Source organism: Canis aureus, chromosome 14 (assembly GCF_053574225.1).
Source record: "Canis aureus isolate CA01 chromosome 14, VMU_Caureus_v.1.0, whole genome shotgun sequence".
In the NCBI taxonomy this organism is placed as follows: Eukaryota; Metazoa; Chordata; class Mammalia; order Carnivora; family Canidae; genus Canis; species Canis aureus.
In genome coordinates, this window is record NC_135624.1 from 30,305,035 (window position 1) to 30,332,301 (window position 27,267).

The 27,267-nt window shown below is 41.6% G+C and overlaps 1 protein-coding gene across 2 annotated transcripts in view; it reads right to left on the reverse strand.

Moving 5' to 3' along the window:
* The window catches only part of ASAP1 (ArfGAP with SH3 domain, ankyrin repeat and PH domain 1), a 356,668-nt gene that overhangs the window by 110,776 nt on the left and 218,625 nt on the right, over positions 1–27,267 (reverse strand). For both annotated transcript variants that reach the window (XM_077847265.1, XM_077847264.1), the window contains exon 5: positions 20,169–20,314. In XM_077847265.1, coding sequence (XP_077703391.1) covers positions 20,169–20,314 — 146 coding nt within the window. The remainder of the gene's footprint in view (positions 1–20,168; positions 20,315–27,267) is intronic.

Sequence of the window (27,267 nt, forward strand, 5' to 3'; positions counted from 1 at the left end):
GGAAAAAAAAATTGAAACTTAAACTTTGTTCACCTTATTTCCCAGGAAAAAGCAGGTTAAGTTGCAAAAACTGGCAAAGGAGACTGGTTTTGTTGAAGATTTATTTGAGAGAGAGCAAGAAAGCGTGAGCCGGGGGAGGGGCAGAAGGAGAGAGAGAGAGAGAGAGAGAGAGAGAGAGAGAGAATCTCAAGCATCGCGTCCCATGGTGAGTGTGGAGCTCACTGTGGGATTCGATCTCAAGAGCCTGAGATCACGATGTGAGCCCAAACCAGGAGTTGGATGCTTAACCCACTGAGCACCCGAGTGCCCCCAAGGGAGACTGTTTTAAGTACAAAGTGAATAATAACTACCAGTTATTATGAAGATATGGAGTGAAATCAAAGAGAAGACAAACTAATTTCAAGAAAAGGAAACTTTTAAGAAATATTTACTGAGGGACCAAACCAAATATCCTTCCCTCAATGAAGAGAAGACCTATTTTCTCCGATATTTGAAGGAATTGTCGTGTGACAGCAATGGACTACAGGGCCTCATGGTTGTAGGATTCTGTGATTCTCCTGCTTTTTTATTTTCCAGTTCTTTCAGGAATCCTTCCCATGGCCTGAGCAAGGCTTGCAAACTGATGTGTAGCAAAAGCGTCTTCAGGGTGACCGAGAGGAGGCCGACATAACACAGCAATAAAACAAGTGGACAGACTTCCTGTATCACCTTCATTATCTGCAGTGGATTTTTTTAAAAGCCTCTCAAATCTATTATATCATTATTTCCCATTAATTTTACTAAAATTCTATTGATTAATCCATCCCCATTTACTCAAGTTCCAACCTATTTCCTTTCCTTTAATGATCAAGCTGAATTAACCTCAGCTCTTCCCATGAGTCAAGATAACATGAGGCCAAAGGGCAGGTTTCTAAAAGCACCTTCTTTCCCATTTTCTTAAGCAAATGCATTAACAGCCCTCCAGGAATGATGTCTGAGTGTGGTGAATATATCTGTTTTCCAAACAAGCTGCTGTTTCCTTCCTCACAAAGAGGAAACATCCCCTGTGAGGGTATACATCAAGCCCAAATAGAAATTTGGAATAAAGACAGGAGGCTGAGGTCTATCCTTTCATTATGCAGAAGTGGCCTGTTTAAGCAAACAAACTGTAATTAATACTGGTTTTGATCAAAATAACCACTTGTTCCTTACAACTGCTAAGACACCACCAGACATTATACAAACAGCCCCGTCATCTCAGACATTAGAGAGGACTTCATGAACAGCTTTCTTCTATGCATCTGCCCTGATTTTTTTTAACCCCTTTAGAGTTTTACTACAAAACAAAATCATCCTATTTCTTTACTGATTTATACCACCTGTCTTTCCTCTCCAGAAGGTATGTTTTTTTTTTTTTTTTTTTAAGATTTTGTTTATTTATTCATGAGAGATACAGAGAGAGAGAGAGGCAGAGACACAGGCAGAGGGAGTGCCCCATGTGGAACTCCAATCAGGACTGCAGGATCACGCCCTGAGCCAAAGGCAGATGCTCAACCGCTGAGCCACCCAGGGTCCCTAAAAGGTGTGCTTCTTAATTAAGGGGAGGCATCTCATCTATTTTGTCCCTTAACCGACCAGGTCTTTTTTTTTTTTTTTTTTAATTTATTTACGATAGTCACACAGAGAGAGAGAGAGAGGCAGAGACACAGGCAGAGGGAGAAGCAGGCTCCATGCACCGGGAGCCCGACGTGGGACTCGATCCCGGGTCTCCAGGATCGCGCCCTGGGCCAAAGGCAGGTGCCAAACCACTGCGCCACCCAGGGATCCCCGACCAGGTCTTAAAGCAGCTGCAGGTCACCACGCTGTTTCTGGCTTGCCTGTGGGCCTGTGAGGCCCCCAGCCACCTCCCCAGAAGCACAGGTAGAGGGGGCAGTGACTCAGCAGCCCATCCTTCCCTTCCCCATGGTGAGAGCAGCACAGCTCTCTACAAATGGTGCCCCACGACGCCCACGTGCACATGGCACTGTATCAATTAACGAGGACAGAATTTGCTTGCTTTGTCATCCTGCATTAATTCTGACATTCCTTCTCCATTGCCCACTGGTTTTCTCTCCTTCCTCTCTACAGACAGAAAGTTTTGCTGAGAAGTAAGGCTAATGCAAATGTGCTGACTTGCTCAACACATTGGAAAATCCAATTAAAATAATGAGCCAGCTCCCAGCAGTTAAGTCTACGATTCCCTGGAATAAATTAGGTATTCCGTCTACTGTGTTAACTCCTTCACGGGCACCCTGTGGTCAGGCCATTTCCAGGGTGTGATGATACACAGGGGAAGAGTTCTCAATGGGAGCTGAGAAGCCCAGAGGAAGCATGTGGCCACTTAAGCACTCTCGGCCTGGGTGACTTTGGGCAAACTATTAACTTTACTGACTCGGCTTTCTGATTTTAAAATGGGTGTCCTGGCACCTTCCTCCACTAGCTCAGGCTGGTGTGTTAGGATCAAGGAGAATGGATACCAACAAAGTTCCCCCTTTGCAGCAGACCACGGGTTTGTCTGCCCCTACCCCACTCTGCTCCTGATAACCCTCAATGTGTTATTAAGTAACGTGTTCAAACACACTGAGATAGTTAAGTGGAGGGATCAAACCACAAACCAGGGCTACCTCCAAAGTCAGTGAACTGTCTACAGCACTATCTTCTTGCCAATTAGCAGAAGACTATGCTTCTTACCGATGTTTTGAAGACTATGATATACTACATACATGAATGGACAATTCTCATCAGCATTGACTGACCTACTGAACTAATAAGCCTTATTGTATTTGGTTGCATATGCATTAGGGGGAAACAAAGAATACTGCTCACAGGTTGAGGGCACTTACAAATCCAACACAGATGAGAGTTCATGTTCCCACCTCACTCACTGCTCACACATCGGTAACAACTGACGTTTCACAGTTACTGGAGTGCCCAGTGTTCACATGGCCAAGCAGGTGACATATACTTCATGAGGTGTGTCCCTGGACAAGTCATTCAACCTTTTAGAGAGTCGCTCTCCTTGCTTATAGTGGGGATAATAAGGGCACCTGCTTAAAAGTGTTACAGTACAGATACTGGGTGCTATGCATGTGAAATCCTGCATAAAACAGACTCTTAAAAAATGTAACTAGGTTTACTTTCTCACGCTTGAAAAGTTCAGAGGTATTAGTGGGAAAAAATACAATGATAGCGTTTAAAATTCTAGAATAGATCTTTTGAGGCTGGGGTGGAGGCCGGGAGGACTCCCAAATGTCCTTCATGTTGCACCACATTCTCTCCAATGGTAGGTTTTATGGTTGTTTCCCTGGTTCGTTCTGCAAGAGAGTCTCTACGAAATGTAAGGTAATGCATCCTATTATATACCATGCTCTAATCCAGGCAAAGCAGCCTGAATTAGATTTATTAAAGTGACAGATGGTACTGTGTTTAACATATGTTACCTAAAGTTTTTGCTCACAACAATTCAGTAAGATGATTTTTGGTCTCACCCAATTAACAAGGAAACAGGCTCGGAGAGGTTAAATAACTTGCCCAAGGTCAAACAGCAAATATGCAGATGATTAGGTTTTTAATTAACATTTTTACTGACTCCATTCTCATTTCTTTTTTGTTTTTAAGATTTATTTATTTATGATAGAGATAGACACAGAGAGAGAGAGAGAGGCAGAGACACAGGAGGAGGGAGAAGCAGGCTCCAAGCGGGGAGCCCGATGTGGGACTTGATCCCGGGACTCCAGGATCACACCCTAGGCCAAAGGCAGGCGCTAAACCGCTGCGCCACCCAGGGATCCCCTCCATTCTCATTTTTTGAGTCCTACTATTCAAGTGATCTTTTAAAGTGACTATCAGATCATATCATTCTACTCCTCAGAACCCATCAATGGTTTCCTATGGACCCAGACTCAAATCCAACCTCCAGGCGGAGTCTGGCCCTGGCAACCTGTCTGAAGCCCCTCTACCCATTCCCACTGCCCATCATGCCACCCTTCTTTTGGTTCTTGATCAGTTAAGCTCTCTCCCCCTATGCACATGCTTTACCCTTAGCCTGGACCACTCTTCCTTTGGCTACGGACAAAGAGTCTCCTACTCTAGTCTCCATGCCTCCTCTTCAGTGAGGTCTTGAGCCCATTCTACACATCTCTCTCCTCCCTGATTTCCCTTTAGTCTCAATTAGGCAGAATAGGCTCACGTTCAGAGAACAGTGCATTTTACGGGCACTTGATTGTTTCTTTAGTGTCTAGAGCAAAGCCTCTTGAAGGTAGGAGCTATGGCTGTTTTGCCTACCACTATGTTACATCAAACCCCTAGGACAGCACAGGCACACTATATATTTTTATTTTTATTTATTTATTCACGAGAGACACAGAGAGAGGCAGAGACACAGGCAGAGGGAGAAGCAGGTTCCTTGCAGGGAGCCTAATGTGGGACTCGATCACGGGTCTCCAGGATCACGCCCTGGGCCAAAGGTGGCGCTAAACAGCTGAGCTGTCCCAGCACAGACACATTAAATAAAATGTTTTTGACTGAATAAATGGCTGAACAAATGAATTCCTCTCCATGCCTGGGAAAGCTATTCCAAGGGTCGGAAGTGTTACAGAATCTGAACCCATTTTGGTCTTCCAGGAGCACTCTGTACTTCCAGATTAGAAGGTGGGGACATAGGGACACATTTAGGAGAAGAGCAGAAGATTGCTTCGAGAGTATGGCTGGGGGTGATAGATCAGACCAAGGGTACCTTCCATCCAGCAGCTACCAGGCTTTGTTTGACAACTGGGGAAGAAGGGTGTTCTAGACTTGAACCTGCCTCCACCTGGCTCTGTGGGTATAGGCTAGTCACTTCTTGTTTCTGCCACTGATAAAACAAGAGGTCTACAAGGTCTCTAATATACCTTCTGGTTATAGTACTCCTGTAGCTTAAAATGAGTTAGAGATACTACTGAATGCACTAGAAAAAAATCCAGACCAACTGAATGAGAGCAGCCAGAGAGAGATACTCACACTATCTCACAAGCAGGATATGGCACTGTCCCCCTACCACCAACAAAGTAACAAAAACAGTAACTACACAATTCTGTAGTGATGCAGAAGAGTTAGAAGGGTCAGTTTATATAGATCTTTTTATATTGTCTGTAATGTCTACTATAAAACTTCTGGCACAATATAAACAGACCCTTTTGAAAAGGTCTGAAATATCTCAAGAAAAGTAAGCTTCTTTAACCAGAGCAAGAACAGATGGGACTACCAGGGTCTTGGGTTCCAGGTAGTTTCTTCCCATTTTCTGATTGACTCAAACTATAGTGAAGGAAGGAGAAATATAAATACATGAACTGAATTCACATAGTAATGAAGGCTGACACTGAAATAATCCATTGTCACAGCACATGTAGAAATTTCAAATGATGCCCTCGAATCTTGTTCTCAACAGTGAGAACATGGCAATAATGGAGATGTTGAAAGTAGGAGACTGGGTAAATAAATCCTGGCGCGAATAAATGATGGACATTCTATGGAGCTGTTGGAAACGGGGTCGTGGATACCACTGAGGGATTCTGCAGACCTGCTGAGGGACAGTCACTAACCATGGGAGAGGCTCTAGGCTCCTAACCTCATCTCAACCACAGTAACTATGCTTTAAGAGGCTGTATGCTTCCAACTAAGCAAAGGTCTGAGGCTACAGGGCTTTACAAAACCAGAAAAAAATTTCAAAATATATAAATAAATGAAAAATCAGGTTATAAAATAGCACTATAGTATGAAACCAATGTGGTTAAGAAGTTACGGAAATAAACACACGTACAAAAAAAGATTTATAATAAGTAAAAGGTTAGAAGATACAGATAGCTCTATCTCAACACATACACAGTGGATTGTAAGGCTACTGTGATTTTTATTTCAGTGTTTTTTTTCCCTGTATGTTCTAAGCTTTTCAACAATGAACTGGTATTTTTGTATTTAGAATATTATAAAGAAATACGACACAGAAACACAAGAGGGCGATATAATCAACCAGCAGTCGATTTCTCATTTAACTTGTTTTTTGACTTCTTAATACAACATAGAAGCCAGGGGGTAGGTATAAAAATAAAACTAATGAATTAGGAAGTGAATTTGGCAGGAAAAATGACAGCTTCTTCTCTGCAACACTAGAATTCTGTATCTCTGTCCAGAATGACCATCCTTCCCTTACCAAGTCTGGTCTTCCAACCACTGGGTGTTTGCATCACCCAGAACTTGTTAGAAATGAAATCTCAATTCGAATTAATCAGACACTCTGAAGGGGCACCCAACAACCACGCTGAAAACAGCTTTCTAGGCATGATGGTACCACTGCTTCACACTAAGGGCTGTCCAAAGTAGAAGGAAAACCAAAGTTCTTTTAGAGAAGGTAAGATCTACAGTCAAAATATGGAAATCAGTTGTCCAAGGTCTAAGGCATAATTACCATGAAAACAGAATGGAGGCGCAGTCTAAGGTGTAATCACCACAGGAAATACACAGGAGTGACTGCTCTGGGTGTAGGGGAGGAAGACCTATAACAAAGGGGGGCTCAAATTATACCACTATGCTACAGGCATCAGGAACTGACAAGACTGAATTAAAGCAAAAAATACAGTTCTACTGGAAGTTTCATGGAGAAAAATGGGTAGGTGTGAGGAATATGGGAATTCCTTAATGTAAAATAATGCAATTATATTTTGTCTAATTCAATTTAAGCAAATGAAAGGTTAGATCTCCTACATCAAGAATGAAAATGAAAGCACTATTATCCCTTGCATTATGTGCAGCATCTGATTCCATTTGAGGATAATTATAAGAAAAGGGGGAGTAGCTAAGACTTTTAAGCCCAAAATAAATGGGAAAGCAAAAGGAAAAAAGGCCCAGGCAGCTAGGCCTTTGCTGAAAAAAAAAAGACATTTCGACCCTAAGGATTTCTCTGTTGTGCTTGAAACGATCGATTGACTGGTTCACCATCAACTTTCAGACCTTTAATTTCATTTCCATGCATGTCATCTGCAATTTGCTATGGTTAAACTAGAACAAAACCATACTGTAGGTGACATCAAATTCCATTTTCCTTGCCTTCACCGAACATCTTTATCACACACTGTATGTTTGACAACAATAAACTTTTACTTAGCACCTTCCTAACACACTGAAAAATATAAAATAAATGAGTGCAAGCACTCAGGCCTCACCACATGTCATAACAGGAGGACACAGCAATGCTTCATTGTAAGACACTGTCTTCATTTAACCAAGTTGGGAGAGCAGGGAAGCAGAGAAGGGCTGCTCCCTTTGACTGGACCGCCCTACTCTGTCTGCTTGCTCTGTATCTGGTGCTACATTTGATCCTCACTGAAAATGCTTCAATTAGCAATAATCGCACCTCAGATAAACCTCACTGGCTATGATACTGTCACGTGCAAAGCTTGATCCTCATTGAAAATACCAATCCAAATAATTTGCTTCAATGGTGGCTGTAATATTCACTACCAGTTGATATATTTCTAGGCCAGCCTTGCAGAGAAAGAATCTTTTTTGGATATTATGCCTGTGATGCCAACTGCTGCCAGGACACACACATACACACACACACTTTCTTTATTTGCAGGCAGCAAAAAATAGGAAGTGTACAATACCTGGGCGCATCCCCATGTTCATCTTTTTCTATAAAATGAAGTACTGCTTTAGTGTAAACTATTAAAATATAGTCTGTGTAAACAGTCTCTTAAACAGAAAGTGACAGCTAAGATCAGCACAGTGTTCGGAACAGGGTGGATATTTAGTAAACGCTGGCTAAGTCAAGACAATTTAGAAAGTCTTTACTTAAAAGAAAACAAAACAATGAAACAACAAAACACAACAGGGGCACATGGGCAGCTCAGATGGTTGAGCCAATTCTTGATTTTGGCTCAGGTCATGATCCCGGGGTCTAGAGAATGAGCCCCACCTCAGGCTCCGAGCAAGAGCAAGCAGGAGTCTGCTTCAGATTCTCTCTCCTTCTGTTCCTACCCCCACTCATGCTCTCTCTAAATAAATAAAATCTTTTAAAACGAGCAAAAACAAAACAAAACAACAAAACCACTGGAATATAGACTTTTATCTCATTCTCTAACTATCAAATGTATCAACCAATGCTTAATGCTCTTTAATGCTTCTAGTTAAGGAAAAGCCCATCTGCAAGCCTAAGAGAACAGTTTTATAAACATCTATTAATTATTTATGGTTTAGTTCAAGGTGTCTCTTCTGGGAAGCCTTTCTTGATACTCTTATTTTCTAGGTGAATAAATGAGTGAGTAACTGAATAAATGATTGGGACCCAGCTTGAGAAATGGTGGAACAGAAACGTGAACTCAGTTTTATCTGACTTCAGAGTCGTGCCTTTCTGCTAGCCCTCAGAACTTTCAATGGCTTAACACATCTGGGCAACCAGTCAATAAAAAGGCCTATTCATATCTAGCAGAAGATGTAAGCTACTAGTTCAAGGCTGGATCAGCAGCCTGTTTCTTCATGGTTCACCTAAAGGTACCAAAAGGCACCAAAGGACATAATCTGAAAGAAGCAAAGTGTAAAGAAGCAACCACCTTAAATAACCAGAAATTACATATTGAAATGTAAACAAGAAATAAATTCCAGAAGAGCAGATATAAAATGGGATAGAATTAAAACAAACACAACACATGAAAGAGGATCACCTGATCCAGAAAACATCTAAATCAGCATGCCTCAAAGGGGTTCCATGGGAAGTTAATGTTTCTTATACAGGAATATCTGTGGTCAAATAGGTTAAAAAAAATGGAACTGTACAGATCTCTTTGATAATAGGAGGTCTCCAAGCCTTTAATTCACAAAAGGGCACTGCAAATTCCCAAGAGCAATATGTAGTACTTTTCAATCCGGAACAATTACCAAAAAAGGTGGCATGGAGTTAGAATTTCGGGGAAAAACTCAGAGGGAAAGGCACCTCAGATTCTGATATTCGTGTTCCCAGGCAGAGGGAGCCAGATGCACTAGGCCTAGCACGGCAACCACGCATGGCTGCATAAGGTGTACGTAGCTTAAAAGGTCCACCTGACTTGTATATGCCACCAGCCACACTCCACTCACTAATCTGTGTCCCTGGTGCTGACATCAGCCCAGAAGAAGGTGCTCTAGCTGGGTGGCGGTACCTGCCCAAAACTCTGGGTCTGGAGTGGGTCATCTCATCCGAAAGCTACGGGAAGCGGAGGTGAGGAGAAACTCAGAGGCAACATCCTGCAGAGGAATCTAAATCCAGTTCAAGAGAGAACAGGTAATCTCTGCCAGGTGGACGGAACGGCAGGATCAAGGTAAGAGGTGAGGCCTAGGATGGGAAATGGGCAACAAGGAAGGGTGGCAGTGATCAAAGGTGTGTGAAGCTGAGTTTGGCGGAATTCTCTGAACAAAGGAAAATATCTGCATTTGCTTTTCACAATGGCCTCCAGATTTGGGCCTGGAAAAGGAGCTCTAGGGGCTTCTGGGACCAAGATCACGAGCACAGAAGGCTGGTAGTTATCTCAAAACAGCGTCTGCCTTACTCCTACAGCACCTGGGCCACAGTCTCCCTTGCTGTCCTTTAAATCAATACTTTTTACTTAAATAAATTAAAAGTGAACCTTCTATTAGGCCCATAAAAGGATGCCCACATTCTTGAGTCAGTCGAGTGCACGGGCTCTGGAGTAGATCACCTCAGTGTGAATGCTAGCTGCGATGCCTACCCTAGTCCTCTGTGCCTCTGTTTTCTCTACTGGTCGATAAGGGTGAGTGTGGCTGCTACCCGGTAGGGCTGCTCTCAGGAGCAATGAGGCTGACACAGACACCGTCACCAAATACTGTTTGCTCCCTTCTGTTTCCTGTCCCCTGCCAGCGGGGCTGAGAACACAGTTTAAGGGGGTGAACTAGTACGGGGGAAGCAGTGTTGGGCCTTCACATGATTCTGTAGTCTCTCCTGTGCCATGGCACACCCTGTGGTCACGGGGCAGCCTCCAGGTGCCTTGGTCTCTGCAGGACTGCAGCGTGGGGAGCAGATCCCTCTCGGCAGACGTGGGACCCGAGGAGGAAAGACCCCCTGATCATGTGGAGCCACATCCTAGCCACATAAAGTACTTAATTAACACAGTGCCTGGAGTAAAGTAAGCACGCTCTAAATACACTATTATTATTATTTATATACATAACATTTAACTATAAGAATAAGGAAAACTTTACTAGCCTGAAGGTCTCTGAGGGTGAGACCAGCTCAATCTTTGAGATACTGATATGCAAATGTTAGGGACATCCCAGGCATTCCCCATCTGAGTGCCCATCTGAGGCTTCCTCCAGGTTCAGTCCTCTCCCAGGGCTAAGGAAACCTTCTCTAACAAGAGACCAGTTTCTTTCTCCTTCCCCCCCATTTCCTTCTCCCTTCTTTTCATTCCTTTCTCATAGAACCACAGCTCTAAAACCTAAGTCTCTGCTCGCATCGAGATGCTGTTCTGAGTCTGTTTCAAGTGGAATGACACCCGACAACCACAAACACATACATTTTAAATGAAAAATGTTATTCATTGCATATAAAAGTTACAAGATGGAAATTCAACCCTGTTTTTTTTTTTTTTTTTTTTAAGATTTTATTTATTTATTCATGAGAGACACAGAGGGAGAGGCAAAGACACAGGCAGAAGGAGAAGCAGGCTCCATGTAGGGAGCCTGATGCAGGATACAATCCCAGGACCTTGGGATCACAACCTGAACCAAAGGCAGATACTCAACCACTGAGCCACCCAGGTGCCCCTCAATTCTTATCTGAGCTTCCTATTGACATTGTTTATAATGTAAATCCTTAAAAAGAAAAAAAAAATCCAAAAGAAAAATAAACCATTTTTAAGTTGGGCATAGGGATACCATAGGATTTCTGTATATTGGATGTATTTATGACAAGGTGCCCCTGTACTAATGAATGTAAAATTCGAATTCTATACTGGGAATTGATTATAGCTTAGTTATACAATGAAGTATACTATGTAGTCTGTTAGAGTGATTTTGAAATTTTATTTGTATAGTCCTATAGAGCTAACAGGCTTTAAATAAAGTTTGCAAAGCATGCATATAAGTTTTATTCATTTAAAAAAACTTTATTTAAAGATTTATTTTAGAGTGAGAGCATGTGCATGAGTGGGGAGAGGCAGAGGACAAGGAAAGAGAGAGAGAGAGAGAGAGAGAGAGAGAGAGAAACTCAAGCAGACTCCCCGAAATGTGGCGCTGGAACTCATGACCCCCAGACTATGACCTGACCCCAAACCAAGAATTGGATGCTTAACTGACTGAGCCACCCAGGTGCCCCAAGTTTGTTTTTTCTAAAACTCATTTGGCAGCAAAACCTGATCTAATTTGAATTCACGTGGTAGTAAACTGGCCTGAATTGAGGTGAGACTCTTCAGAGTCCTCATCTCACTTCAGGTAAATATTCACAAGTTTTGTTGCAGAAAACAGATTGTGTTTAACTATGAGCAACTGCCCGAAATGTCACAGGGGGTCAGAGGAGGGATGTTATACAATATGTGGCATGTGCACCCTGCCACCACTCTAGAATCTGTAAAATTCTGAATTTTATCAGTTTCTCTGTGTATAAATCTATAAAACAGTATATTCCAAAGGACAGTATATTATTAGTATTAACAAAAGCTAGGATTATACAATCATTTTTATTTTATTGAAATTTTCCCATATTTCTTACAATTTTATAAGTAAACATGTACAACTTTTTATAAGAGAAGAGGAAAAGAAAACCTCCCACTTATCCACGTGGATAGACTTCATTTCATGAAAGGTCTCACAATATCCACTACCAGTGAAGCATGTCAGGACAGGAGGGGAATGTCTGGCAGATCAAATGCTAAACCTTTCCAATTACGATTACCATTCTGCAAAAAGATAAGGTCGTTAGGACGTATTCTATAATCCAGGGGCTGCCAATTGCCTGTTGAACATACTCATGCTCTCTACATTTTTCAGTATTTCAAAGGCGACTTGAGACATAATTTGTTAGCTATAAATTCAGATCCAACCTGCATGTTTCTTAGCTATTCTCATTTGAGGGGGAAGAAGAAAAGAAAAATTAAAAATAAATCCTTAACTTGACCACATACCCTGCAGTCAGACATTGCAAACAGGAAATGCTATGCAGCTGGAGAAATCTTTCCTTTGCTTAAACAGCTCTGAAGTAATAACTGCCCTCTAACTGTTAAAGGTGACCGAGGCTCTTATGCAAGCTCCAGAATTATCCAAAGGCTCAGGGAAGAGAAGGCATGGATAGTCCTGGCTGGACCACAATCCTTCTAGGCACCTCATTTTAAAAGAGGTCTTACATATATTTTCTACAACTGCTGCTACCCTGGGGGTCTTGGGGTATGGTTCAAATAGTTTTCCTTACCCACTGAGAATCTATTTCAATCTACCACTTATTCCTTTCCCAACCCATTTTGTGCTTTGGTGATTAAGCGGATGCAATCCTCTGTTGAGTCCTTAATTTCTTTCTCTGGATCACAGGGAATGATGGCCTGATGCTGGCAGGAGAGCCAACCTAGCACTATTTAGGAAGCAATAACTTTACTGCTTTCTTTGCAATGACTTAAAAATGAAAAAAAAAAAAGACTGAATATAATTTTGGTTCTGTGTATTTAACCAAATGAATAACAAAAAATACTTAGAAACAACTAAAACTCTAAAAGATCACCCTTTCTTTTCTTTTTTCCCCTTTTTAACAAGGAAGCTGCATTGTAAAGAAAATCTTTATCATTAACACGTTAACTACTAAATGACATTAAAAATAGAAGGAATGGAAGGTACAAAGGCATGGAAACAAGAAATGGTCTGGAATCCAGAAACAAGTAATGTGTTATGTCTGGAGCTGGCTCTGACTACGAAGGCATCTTTCACTAGAGGAAGGATGAATTCATAGAGACTGGTCAATCAACTAAAGAAATATTTCTAATCATTAAAAAAAAAAAAAAAAAGCTACTATCTACTAAGCATATACTGTGAGCCAAATGTTAGGATAGGCACTTCGCATAAAAGCCTGTACACTTAAAAGCCGGCCACACATGTATTAAAATCATCAACAAAATCGATCATGTCCATATTTCTCTGGCTTCTCGCCACTAAGAGGCAGCATTCCCTAGCTGTATTCACATGTGACAAAGGCTGGCTTCAATGTTTAGGGAACAGTGACCCAAAAAGGACTTTATTAGTTTGTTTTGTTTATTTATTTATTTATTTTCACAAAAAGGACTTCTCTCTGTAGTTAAAGAGAGCAACTGAAAACACAGAGAAAGAGTGGTTTAGAAAACCTGCTGAAGTGCAAAGGAAGTGGGATTACAGATCTGAGGGCACAGCAGAGAAGTGAGGTCTTGGGTTTTTTGCAGGGCACATTTGTTTTACGTTGGAATTTCCATATAACAACAGCTTTTATCATTCAAGATAAAATGTCTGTCTCTCTGACTAGAATTGGACGATTTATATACTTTTACATAAACTTTCCATTTTGGAAAGTTTACAAACTCACAAAAAGTCGCAAGAAGAGGACAGAGAGGTCCCTTGTGTCCTCACCCAGCTTTCCCCTAGGGCAATATCTTATACTTTACAAAGTCAACAGCTTCCACAGGACATTTTCCAAACCCAGGAAGCAACACTGGTATGAAATGATCAACTAGGCTACAGACCTGACTTGAATTTCACCAGCTTTGCATGCACTCATTTTGTGGTACGTTTGTATGTGGTTCTGTGACATTTTACCACATACATAGGTCGGGATAACCACATCACCACCAAGTTAAGAGAATTCTTCTATCAACACAAAGGAACTCCCTCAGGCTACCCGTTTATATAATCTTACCCCAGACCCCTCCTCCAGCCTCTAATCAGAAAAATATACAAATGGCGATGTTATCTTTTTTTTTAAAGATTTTATTTATCATTTATTCATGATAGACACACAGAGAGAGAAAGAAAGAGAGAAAGAGAGAGAGAGAGAGAGAGAGGGGCAGAGACACAGGCAGAGGGAGAAACAGGCTCCATGCAGGGAGCCCAATGTGGGACTTGATTGCAGGTCTCCAGATCACACCCTGGACCGAAGGCAGTGCTAAACCACTGAGCCACCGGGGCTGCCCAATGGCAATGTTATCTTGATGAAAGTCACCCTTTTATGGAATTTGTTATTTTCACTTTAAGGTGTCAAAAGCACACAGGAAGCAAAAGACACAAGACCTTTATACACATATATGGGTAGTCCTACTGGACAGTAAGTCCTGGGTCCTCCCTCTGCCCTAGTACCGGGGCTGCCGTCAAGTAGATGTCCCAGCTCTGGCTGTTACCACAGGGGCGGAATGACATTGCCATGGGACAGGGGCTGAACTGCTCAGGATGATGAATCCATTACAGGGGGTTCTTCAGAAAGTTACATCCTCTCAAGTTTCAAAATCTGTAATTTGTCCCAAATAGGGGAAGTGCAAATGCTCTACTGCCAACACTAAGTGAAAACTAAAGTTCCTTACAACATATGACTTCATCTATTTGGAGTGGGGGAAGGTATAGAATAGTGGAATAGAAAGATAAACAAACCCCAAATATCAATGACTGGTTATCTCTGGGAAGGAGAAATATAAAAAAGACACTGCAATTTTCTCTTTGGATTCTAAATTTTTCCCATCAGGCAAGTGTTCTTTTTATAATAAGACAAATAAATACATAAATAAAGTTCTCCTGCAGTGGCTATTAATGTCCCAGCAGTATTAATATTAATGGAGTCTGTTAATGTGGTAACAGCCCACTGTGTGTGACTCAAGGTCTCTGCAGCTTACACAATTTCTCAATGTGTGTGGAATGATGATCCTCACACAAGCACAGCATAAGGAAGGTATTTTTCTCATTCTCCCAATGAGGACATTCATGTCTGTAAGTTAGGTCACGTTAATCCGCTCAAAGCCAGGGCCAGAGTCACAGCAAAGCCTTTGATTTCTTTTGCCCGTGGACTTTAAGTGGGTGGTCCATAGGCCCCTAGGGTGCCCCAAGGTCAGAAGTACTTTCATAATAATACTAAGAGATTTTTTTTTTTTTTTTAATACTAAGAGATTTTATCTGACTTTTCCACCATTAGATATTAGCACTGACAGGACGAAAGTAATGGAGGTGAAATCACTGGTGTCCTGATATGAACCAAGGCACTGCTTGACACCAAACTACGTCATTGTATTCTCATGGTCTCGCTCTTGCAGGAGGAAAAAAAAAGAGGCTATTTTCATTTAAAAATGTCCATGATGAAATGGCAAAAATTACTGACTTGTTTACATATAAATCCCTGAGTATATCTTTCTTCTATTCTGTTTGATATAATAGGAAGTATGCACAAAGCACTCTCGGGCACACCAAAATATGATGATTATCTTGAGAAAAAGCACTTAGGCAATATTTTCAGTTGCAAGCTAAAATAGCTAATTTTGTCGGTCAGCTTTTTTTCCCTCCCTTTTTCTTTTTTTAGGAAGAGAAAGAGGAAGAAAGTGAAATAGTATATGCAAGTGGGGGCAGGGGGGAGAAGGAGAATCTTATGCAGGCTCTGTGGTTAGTGTAGAGCCTGACCTTAGGATCCTAAGATCATAACCTGAGCCAAAACCAAGAGTCAGATTCTTAACAGACTGAGCCCCCCAGGTGCTCCTTGTCTGTCAGCTTTCTAAGGGGACATTATTTTTTTCCTTGAAAGAATGACTGACAAACTGGTACTGAGATGTGGGAATCTGGCAAATATTTTCTCAAAAATGAATAAAGTGAGCCTATCACACATAGGGTTTCAGATTCACATTGCTGTAAAGAAACTAACTATAAAGAAATTAACACTTGTCAAGTTTCGACACAGTATCAAAGAACAGTGATAATCACCTGAATTCTTAAAATACTCCTCTCTCTTCTCAATATATAGACTCGTGTGAGGCTGTATTTTTTTTGTCTACCTCAACCAAACTGCTTATTGCAACAAAAAGAATTAAGTGACTTTAACATACCTCAATTTTAAATTATAATACACTAAGTATAGATAGAAATGGTCCACATTAACAAGAACTCTTCAGTGCCCTTGATAATTTTTTTAAAAGATTTTATTTATTCATTTATTCATGAGAGAGAGAGAGAGAGAGAGAGAGAGAGGCAGAGACACAGGCCGAGGGATAAGCAGGATCCATGCAGGGAGGCTGACGTGGGACTTGATCTCGGGTCTCCAGGATCCAGCCCTGGGCTGAAGGTGGTGCTAAACCGTTGAGCCACCAGGGCTGCCTGCCCTTGATCATTTTGAAGATTGGGGTCCTAAGACCATAAGTTTGTGAACCACTGGCTAATACTCTCTCTTTTTCCAATCTATTATAACTCACTGATGAGGGAAATGAAAGGGAAAAAATAGACAAGCCAGAATTCTGCAAGCTAAACACAAGCAGGGGTTGATGGCAACTCGTATAGGTTCTAGTTAAGCCAGGTGAGCGATTAGCATCCACAATCTACAAAGGCAATGCTGTTGCTCTGTAAATGCTGGGGGGCAGCATCGCTGAACCAGTGCAGGTCAAGGAACCTGAACTCAAGCCCCCACTCTACTATTTCCCAGGCATATTATTTTTTTGAGATTTGATGCACTTATCTGCAGAATGTGATAGGACTATCCATACCTGCCATTCCCTAGGGAGCTGCCATGAAGATTGAAGACGACGTAATAATAAAATAATTACAAATAATATATAATTATAAATAACATAAAAGTTCATATTTGTTAAGCAAATTCCACATACCACGTACTGTGTTTGGAGACTGAATCCTATGATCTCACTGAAGTCCCAATGCTACCAGGTAACAGGTGAGGAAACTAGCACTGGTGTTCAACCATTCGCCTGAGGCTGTAAGGGGACCTGCGCTTCCAGTCTCAGGGAGATCCAACTTCCACCCACCAGTTGGAAGTGGGACGAGGAAATACAGCCTCAGCCCTGTCTGACATTGACGCCAACATCTGTGCAGCACTTGGGAGTTTTCACAGAACTTCCCACCTGATCATCCTACCTTCTACAATCACTGAAAGATAGGAAACAAAAACAAACTTTCTACGTGGTGATGAGATCGCTATAATCACTGACTTAGTGGGTCGTATTTCTCAGGACCAACCCTTTACATAGTCCTCAACATGACACACTCACAATACGAGTTACTTATAAACAACACGATGGATGTTTCTACTTTTTCTACAGTTAGTCAAAAGTAGGAAGCAAGACCTGACCCCTAAACCTACCTTTTCCTTCTCTATTTTAAGTAATGTTTCAATTAAAACTAATGAAATAATCATCATATGGACTATCTTAGTTAGAAAAATGACATTTTCTCATATGTACCACAGACCCTGGAACACAACAGACATTTGGTATTTGCTGGTTAGATTGAGGATACCATTTAGAAAGTCTAAAAATAGCCAAGCACCTTCTTCCATCTTACTGTCTAAATTCCAACTATATCCACTATTGCTTCATGTTTCCAGACCCCACTAGCTTAAGAGAACAGGATTTTCAGGAATCTCCTGAGAAATACTGAGAGCTCTGACAAGCTCTGGGACGCTTCCCCCCCAACTCCTCATCTAGGGCCTGGAGGTACTGCAAGCTGACCTGGAAGCCTCTCCCTCCTGAGCCTTCTGCTCTAAGGCTTGGCCCCATCCTCGTGTCTGCTTTGCTTTCTTTCCTGGCAGAACATGAAAACGGAGGCAGCAAGCTGTTGAAACTGTTGTCAGGTTTAAACTCCTGGGACTGGCTTTTTATTCAATCAGAATAGCGTTCCCTTAGTAACCAACTCTAGTACAGGAAGATTCTTCTACCTGTTTCCTCATCAGGAATGCCACCACGATCTTCAAAGGGAAAAATGTTTTTGTTTTTAATTAAATGAATTGGGCCTTCTAGCAATTTCTATTTGATTTTTCTTAGACTTAAAGGAGAGTAGACAGGGAAGAAGGCCTGCAGCTTGGAGTATGTGTAGGGGACCACCTAGATCAGCATTTCTACTTAGAGAAACACAACTACCAAGGTGACAGCCACCAAGGTAGAGTGACAGAGGCAGTATAATGGAGTAGGGTGGTAGAGACAATGGACTCAGAGACAGAATGTTTGAGTACACATCTGCTTACTAACAGTGTATCTGAACAAGTTAAATAATAATGTGCCTTATTTTTTTCATCTGGATTGAAGGTATAGTGACCACAAGATTGTTGTAAGATGCTGAATAAGAAATCTATACATGCACGTTGCCAGGTCCATCAAAGTGTTCAATAAACATCAGTGGTTTCTGTACGGTGATAAGCAAATATATTACTAGGTAAGCAAATACAACGAATGCTGCCTGAGTGACCATTGCCTCTTGGGGCCAACACACATTGGGGGAAGGGGCCCACAGTGGAGGGAAGTGTAGGAATGGACTGGTCCAGGAAACGTGCAAGTGATGAATCTCGACTGAAGCCAAATACATTTGGTGTCCTGGAAACTAAAGGTAAGCAAGATATCCCTGTGAAAACACCTACTTTGGGGGAAAACAGAACTTCCTCCCTGAGCAAGTCTGTTACCAGTTATTACCCAAGTGAATAGTCAGAGTCCTGTTTCACTTCCTTTCTTCCCACCACATAGCCTTTGAGCAATGCCATCAGCAGAAAGACACACAGTACTCAGAGGAAGGAGAGTGAGGGCCCTCTTCTGAATATAAGAAATTTAAATACTCTAAGGTTTACAGGGATATCATGGATTTGTCACATAAACCCCAAAGTGTAGGAACATGTTTATCCTAACTTCAAAAGTACCCTTTCTGAAGTTTTTGAAAATGAGACCTATTTCTATTCTCAGCCTTTACTTTAGGATTAGCTATCACTGTATGATATTAATTCAATGGCATAAACCACAAATTAGAATTAAATCATCAGGAAAAAAGACATACCCAAGTATTTATCTAGTATGATAGGAAAAAAAAAAAAAAAGAATATTCTGATTGGTCGAATTTCCAGGTTAATACATTACAGAAAGGTCATTTTCATTTTTCCAATTCTGTGTACTCGTCTGTAAGCTAGCCATCTGTATCACACCGATCCGTAACAAGATTCTCCTATAAGGCCACAGGAGCCTATCAGTGAGTAACTGACCCAGGGCCAAGACATCTTGAGTTTGGGTTCTTAAAGGATGCAAAGTGTCATACTGAGAGACTGGGGGAGAGGAAGAATCAGCTTCTGTTCTTCAGGAAGGAGATGAAGAAAAGTATGGTATAGTTTTTCATTGACACCGTTCAACCTCCCTGTACTTCTAACACTTGGGGCTTTGGAGAAGAGAGACTTGATTAATTGAATGCACAAGGAAGTGTGGGTGGTAGCACTATAATGAACCTTCTCAGTGTGAACAGGGTGTGAATGCAGGTATCCAGACACTAGTACCTGCCAAATAGATTTTCCCACCCCAAACGCTGTGTCTGCTTTCTGGGGTCAGCACCTCTTATGTCCCAGATTTTTAGGGATTCTTCTTGTCATCCACTTCTGTAACCATGGATTCCCCAAATCTCAAAATCTTTTCCTTGGCAGGGGGTTGAAAGGATATGAGAACTGGGGAGGTTTATTACTTCTAAAGCAGGGACCAAAATGCATGCTTGTCTTCGTACAAGTGAGGCATAACACCTGAAATGTGTATCTCCAGTGTATGTCTGACATCGTCACATTTTACTAATTAAAAAGCAAAAGAAAATAAAAAAATAAAAAAATAAAAAATAAAAAGCAAAAGTTACTAAAAGCCATCCAAAACAAAACCCAAACCAAAACAATGGTAGAGTGTGGAAGTGAATTCAGGTTAACCACTTTCTCTGATTCAATAAATCTAACCTGCTATCAACTGGATCTAGGAATTTTACAATTTTTTTAATTTTAATTTTAATTTTTTTTTACAATTTTTTTTATACATGACTCTATACCTGAGACTTTTTGTTTTTTATTTTTTAATTTTAATTGTTTTTAACCCCCAGGATGGAGGGTTAGGAAAAAGATTATTAGACTGTTCCCTTTACCTTCTTATTGTACTTTGGTCAGGCTGTAATTTTAAGAAACTTATGCCATGGCTTACCAGATTTTTCAGCAGCGTGGACAGTTCCTTTGTAAGAGTAGAAAATTTGACAAAAGCGGTGCCCAGATCTGGGTTGTCTCGACTTAAAAAATTACTTCCGAACTTGTCAAGAACTTGTGCATAGTTTTCTTCATTTTGTACGTGATCTAAAGAAGAAGGAGAGAGGAGTCTGAGCTATTATTTGCTACAATGACAAGTTATTTTGAACTCTGATCACAAGAAACTTAAAAGGAAAGCAAAGAGAAACTGCATCAATTATTCATTGACCATGTCCAGGGGTGGTCAGCGAGGCACTGAATGTCTTCACTCTGTTAAAGGTGGTTTCACCTTGGCCTTCTATAGCATTCATTCAGTTCACTTATATCCCAGTTAATCCATGGACCCCCACAGGTGAGGGGTATATTACCATCACATTTTTAAAAATTTTATTTATTCATGAGAGGCAGAGAGAGAGAAAGAGGCAGAGACACAGGCAGAGGGAGAAGCAGGCTCCATGCAGGAAGCCTGATGTGGGACTCAATCCCGGTCTCCAGGATCACACCCTGGGCTGAAGGCGGCGCTAAACCACTGAGCCACCAGGGCTGCCCCCATCACATTTTAAAGCACATGTATTTCCATTAAGAAACTACAATTATCAGGGAACAAGGAGAAAATTCTCCATAAAAAAGTCAATCTTGGGTGCCTGAGTGGCTCAGTTAGTGAAGCGTCTGCCTTCAGCTCAGGTCATGATCTTGGAGGGTTCTGAGATCAAGCCCCAAATTGGGCTTCCCGCTCAATGGGGAGTTTGTTTCTCCTCTCTCTGCCTCTCCCTCAACTTGCTCACACACACACGTGTGTATGCTCGCTCTCTCTCACAAATAAATAAAATCTTTAAAAGAAAAGGATAGGGCGGGGGTGGGGTGGAGGTGACTGGGTGACGGGCACTGAGGGGAGCACTTGATGGGATGAGCACCCGGTGTTATTCTATATGTTGGCAAATTGGACACCAATAAAAAATAAATTTATAAAAAAGAAAAGAAAAAAAAAAAGAAAAGGATCAATCTTAGGGGATGCTTGGGTGGCTCAGTTGGCTGAGCATCCAACTCTTGATTTTGACTCAGGTGTGATCTCATGGTCATGCTCTATATGGACTCTGCTTGAGATTCTCTCTCCGTCTCCCTCCCACTCACTCTAAGAATAAATAAAATCGGGAACCCCGGGTGGCTCAGTGGTTTAGCGCCATCTTCAGCCCAGGGCCTGATCCTGGAGACCCCGGGTCAAGTCCCACATCGGGCTCCCTGCATGGAGCCTGCTTCTCCCTCTGCCTGTGTCTCTGCCTCTCTCTCTTTCTCTGTGTCTCTCATGAATAAAGAATAAATAAAATCTTAAAAAGAAAGAAAGAAAAAAAAAATCTACCTTGAAACACAAAAGAAGCATCCATGGGTTCTAACATGTTTCTTTCTCTGCAACTCAATTTCCTTTAAGTCTGTCTAAGCTCTGGTCTGAGAAACAGCATTTTTTCACAATCTCTTGGTGCAAGTTGTACAGGATGGACCAGATGGATTTATGTTTGAAGTTTTGTTTCACCACCTATTGCTATCTTTTTAGTTTTTTAACATCTCTGGCACATCAGAGGCATTAGTAAATTTCCTCACTCTGAGCTTTAGATTTCCAATCTGTAAAATGGGACTAATGCTGTTTTACATGATTGTGGGGCTGATGAGCTGATATAAACTGTCCAAAGTTTCTCAAAAAGAGTGAGTGTTCCATAAATAACAACCACTCCCACCTGCTTGGGTCCCAGGATATCATACTTCTGACTGTCCTCCTACCTCATGGCTGTTCCTTTCTAATGTCTGTGATGGATCTTTACCTCCCTGACCTGATCAGGTTGGAGGGCCCTGGTTCTTTCTTCTCTATCTATGCTCACTTTCTTGGGATCTCATCTAGTCTATGGCTTTGAGTAACTTCTATCAGCTGACAACTCCCAAACTGATAGCCCCAGCCCAGATCCCACCCCTGAAATAGAGACTTCTATATCAACTGCTATTCAGTATCTCCACTGGGATGCCCAATAACTCTCATCTCAGTATGCTAGAAGCAAACCCTTAATGTCCTGCCTCCTACTCTCTTTTTCTACAGACTGTTGTATCTCGGTCAGTTAATGACAAGTATCTTCTTGTAGTTGTTCAGGCTAAAACCCATCCAGGTCATACTGACTTTTCTCTTTCTCATACCCCAGATGCAGCCCACTGGGAAATCCTATTGCCTTTACCTTTAAAATGGAACCAAAATCTGAAAACTTCTCACTATCCCCAGGGCGATCAGCCCTGTTTGTTTTTTAAGATTTTATTTAATAATTCATGAGAGGCACACAGAGAGAGGCAGAGGCATAGGCAGAAGGAGAAGCAGGCTCCTTATGGGGAACCTAATACGGAGCTTGATCCCAGGACCCCGGGATCACTACCTGAGCCAAAGGCAGACACTCAATCACTGAGCTACCCGGGGGTCCTAGCTATCAGTCCTATTCAACCACATCTCTTGTCTTGACCTCTGCAAAAGCTTCCCACAAAAGTCTCTATTGCAGCTCTTGCTCACCTACAGTCTACTATCAATACAGTATCCGGTGTGATTCGGTTAAATTGTGCATCAGATTTGTGACTCTTATAAGCAGATGTTAGCACTTGTCGTAGAAACCCAAGTTCTTCATCCTTGCAGGCTCTGGAAGGCAGTACCACATATCTCTACACCCTTCAAGGAAGCAGGCATGGACCATGACACACACTGACCAAGGAAGTATGAGTGGAGCTGAGATGCATCCCTTTCCATGTGACAGCATTTCAGATGCCTGTACTCTGTACTTCCTTTGTGGTGGACATGGAAGCATGGATTTGTATGGAGGCCCACAGAAGACACATAATATGTACTGAACGAATAAATGGAGATGCATAGTATTACTAAATGAATAAATGAAGAGTAAGTATACCAAAATCATGTCTAGCAAAATCATATACCTAAAGACTTCACTCAATATCTCTTATAAAGCCTTCCCTTAGTCGGCAATGATCCTTCTGGTAATTCTCTGAACCTCTTTTGCAATACTTTCCACCACATCACATATTTGTGTAAGTTCAGATCTTTATTTGCCACCATTACCTCTGGCTCATCTCTTCGTCCCCACCCAACAAATACCACTGTGTGTGTAGTTTTCTGTGAGGTGGGCTTAAGAAGGGAGGGCTCAGTAAATATTTGTTGACTTGGATTTGTTGATTTCCTTTTCAGGAATTTAAGAAGCATTCCCTTCTTAAATATCCTAGATTGTTGAAATAATTGCGAAGAAAATCTAAAGTAACTGCATTCTCGAATACACTCCCAATACCTGCCCGGGAGCCATAGGCACTTATAGAACAAACAAACCCTGAGTCCGCAGTGGGGAGAACCCCAAGGAAGTCTCCATGCACGGATGGAGACAAGTGTCACAGTGCTCCTGGAAAAGCAAGTGAGGCCCAGCAGCCTTCCGATCACCACTGCATCAAAAATTCATGATGCCTACAGTGGATGTCAGCATTTCAGGCTGAGATATTAAAAACGATAAAATGCAGCTCTAGTTACTGCCCAAGTAACTGAGGGAAGTGGCTCAGAAAAACACAAAAGAAAGGCCATATCAGCACGACAGACAGAATGCATGTGTTTGATCTCCTCATAAGCTGGAGTTACCCCGGAAATCTTCTGTCTGAGGCCAAAGAGCCTCACCTCACCCCAGAGAATCCCAGCAGACCTGACCCCCTCTTCTGCTTTTGGAAGCCAGAAAAAAAAGGAATTCAGCTGCCTGCTCAACTGTGTTCAAAGAAGGGTCACTGGTAAAACATAAGGAGAGAGGATTTTTATTTGTTTGCTTGGAATTACATTATTTCAGATGACATATATCACAATCTTTAGATTAACAGAATACTCATGTACCACCAACCAGTTTAAGAAATAAAGTGTTATGGAATGCTTCCTCTCTACCCCAATCCCAATCTCTTCTCTCCTTCCCTTCCTAGACACAGCCACTCTCCTGAGTTTGGAATTGCACGCAGAGTTTAAAAAGTATTACGAAAAGCTCTTAATCTATCAGAGATGATGGACTCTTCAAAAAATAAGACAGACTTGGCTAAGGCAGAGACAGACCTCAGGAGGGGAGCTCTGGCATTTGTCAGGAACCTTCTCTGACCCAAATGCTTTTTACAATATTGTATTTAATCCTCACCAGAACCCTGTGAGGAAGAATGAGGTTTAGCGGGAAGACAGAACATGAAATGTAACGTGAGAGAGGCAGAAAACGAGGCTAGATCAGTAAGCAGAGGCTAGGTCATGGGTCCTGTATGTTTTTCTAATTCCACAAATGAACCACCAGCCAACACATGTATTTATGTGCATAAATAGGAGTGTGTTAATCATACATATGTACATACGTGTGAAATTTCCTAGTATAGATGTATTTATAAAAATATTTTATTTATTTGAGAGTGAGAGCAAGAGAGAGAGCACAAGCAGGGGGAGGGGCAGAGGGAGAGGCAGGCTCCCCACTGAGCAGGGAGCCAGATGCGGGGCTCCATCTTAGGACCCTGAGATCATGACCTGAACCAAAGGCAGATACTTAACCAACTAAGTCACTAGGTGCCCCTAGTACAGATATATTTTAAAAATCACAGTTTAGTGATGTAGATTTGGAGACAGTAATAATAATCCTGCTGAGGGCAGAAATAATGGGAATTAACTGTAAGGTGCTTAGAACAGTGCCTGGCATGCAGTACATGCCTCCCCCCAAAAATCAGTCACTATTACCTCTAGAGCTGGGATTAGTAGTAATACAGAGAAACGTATTTAATATCAAACAGCGCAGGAACATAGGTCTCATAAGTTTTAAGTTTCTGGTGCTTTTTTTTTTTTTTTAAACATATATTACAAATCTAACAGTAACCATTCACTAGCAAAATTCTGTAAACACATGAATCCTTCTGTACAAACTGAAGGGTTTACCAAGCAGGTTTTGCCAGGTGCAGAGGGAGAGAGCAGAGAGACAGGGTTCTGGTGGAGGACAGAACAAGGGCAGGCAGTGGGAGGGTGGAGGAGGCTATTACTGAGAGCAGCAAGCAGAGAAATGAAAGGTAAATTCAGGGGTTTAGGGAAGAGAGAAATACAGGGCTCTGGTGGGGTGCACTGTCGCAGATACAGGTGTGTGTGACTGAACAGGACAGCTGATAGGGCAGAAAATGGCCTGATTAGGGCCTTCCAGGGAGAAGGATAAGCTCTGTGTTAGGATCCTTGGTCTACCTAAGTGCTGACAGACTTTTGAGAAGTTGGTACAGTGGGTGCTGGGGAAAGTAGGTGAGGATGGAAACTGGATTAAAAAATAAGGAAAGAAAGAAATTTGATCCATTCATTATGGAGATTCATGATTTTCAAGTATCTGTATGGAATTTCTGGAATTCATGGTATTGTTGCAGAATGTAAGACAATTCTAAGAGGTAGGTGACTCCTTTCAGTTCTGAATAAATAAAGAATAAAGAACAAAATACTATAGTTTTACTGGCTGAACCAGAAAGGGCCACTTAGTCAGAATTTCAACTGCTGGTATTTCTTTGGGGTGATGACTAACATATACTAATCACCTAATATGTTCCATGCAGTTTGAAAGGGCCTTTATATACATTTCAACATTTAAGCCCCATAGCAATATCAAAGCAGTGATTTACTATCCCAGTAATAATAGTGATAATGGCTAGTTTGTCGAGTATTTGGCATATGCCAGTCACTGCACTAAGCACCTCAAGTCCATTGCTTAATTTACTCTTACCTAACAGGTATAGAAAATAAGTACTGTTTTCCTTCTCTTTCTTTCCTTTCCTTTTCTTTCTTTTTAAAGATTTTATTAATTTATTTGAGAGAGAGAGAGAGAGAGAAAGAGAAAGCATGAGCATGAACAGGGAGCCTGATGCAGTGCTTGATCCCAGGACCCCACGATCATGACCTGAGCTAAGGCAGCTGCTTCACCGAGCCACCCAGGTGCCCCAATAAGTACTGTTATCATTCTCATTATTTAGAGGCATAAATGTGCCCAAAGTCAGCTCCTAAATAAGGGAATGTAATCTTAGGCTTTTTTGATTTCAGAGCTGGGGACTTTCCCCACATCCTAAAGTGAGAAAGATCTAGAATCAAATCATAAATTCTATCCCTAACCCTATGTGGTGTTTTTGTCAAGGAACTTAACCTTCCTAAGCCTCATCTTCCCCAGCTGAAAAATGGACACAACAATAGTATTTACCTCATAGAGGTATTATGGAGATTAAGTTACTGCATGCCAAGTGCATAGGGCATATAAGCTCAATAAATGTTTATGACAATGACAACAGTGATGACAACATCAGGCTGCCTATCGGAGGCCACTGCAGTGGAGTCAGCCTTGCATCCTCTGGCTGGGGACAGATGCTTCTAGCAATGCTCCGAAGTCAGGGACAACCCTCAGAATATATGCTCCAAAGGGCCGGCAGTAACAAGTGCCCTGAGAATACATTAAAATTCAATATATACATATATTTATTTACCTTTTATGTATTTTACAATATTCTTTAAAAATACCTCATATATACCTCCAACGAGGCCCTCCTTAGAATTTTCAAACTACTGCAAATAATAGGCCTTTCTCTGATGGATATCTGCCGAATTTTCACTCTGTGCTAGGCCTTATCAAACCGGGAAACTTTCACAAAACTTCCCAACTGGCCTGTGAACCCAACCTTTGATTCTCTGCCACTGAAATTATGGCTGCTGCTTACTAAGCACGGATTGTATAGTGGGATCTGTCACAGTGAGTATCCAAAAACCCCTTCAGGGCAATGTTTTCTAAATAAGAAAAATGAAGACTCCTGGTGAATCCACATTGGAACCCAGCCTCATCTGATGCCAAACCCATCCCTTTCCATGGACAGACTCCGGAAAGACTGTCCAGGACACTGTAAGGTATGCCACAAACACCTGTTTGGAGTCTACCATATGACAGACGCTAGGAAATGAAGGGGAATAAGACAGACCTCCTGTCCCTCAACAATGGCAATGACATAACAACAACAATGGTAAT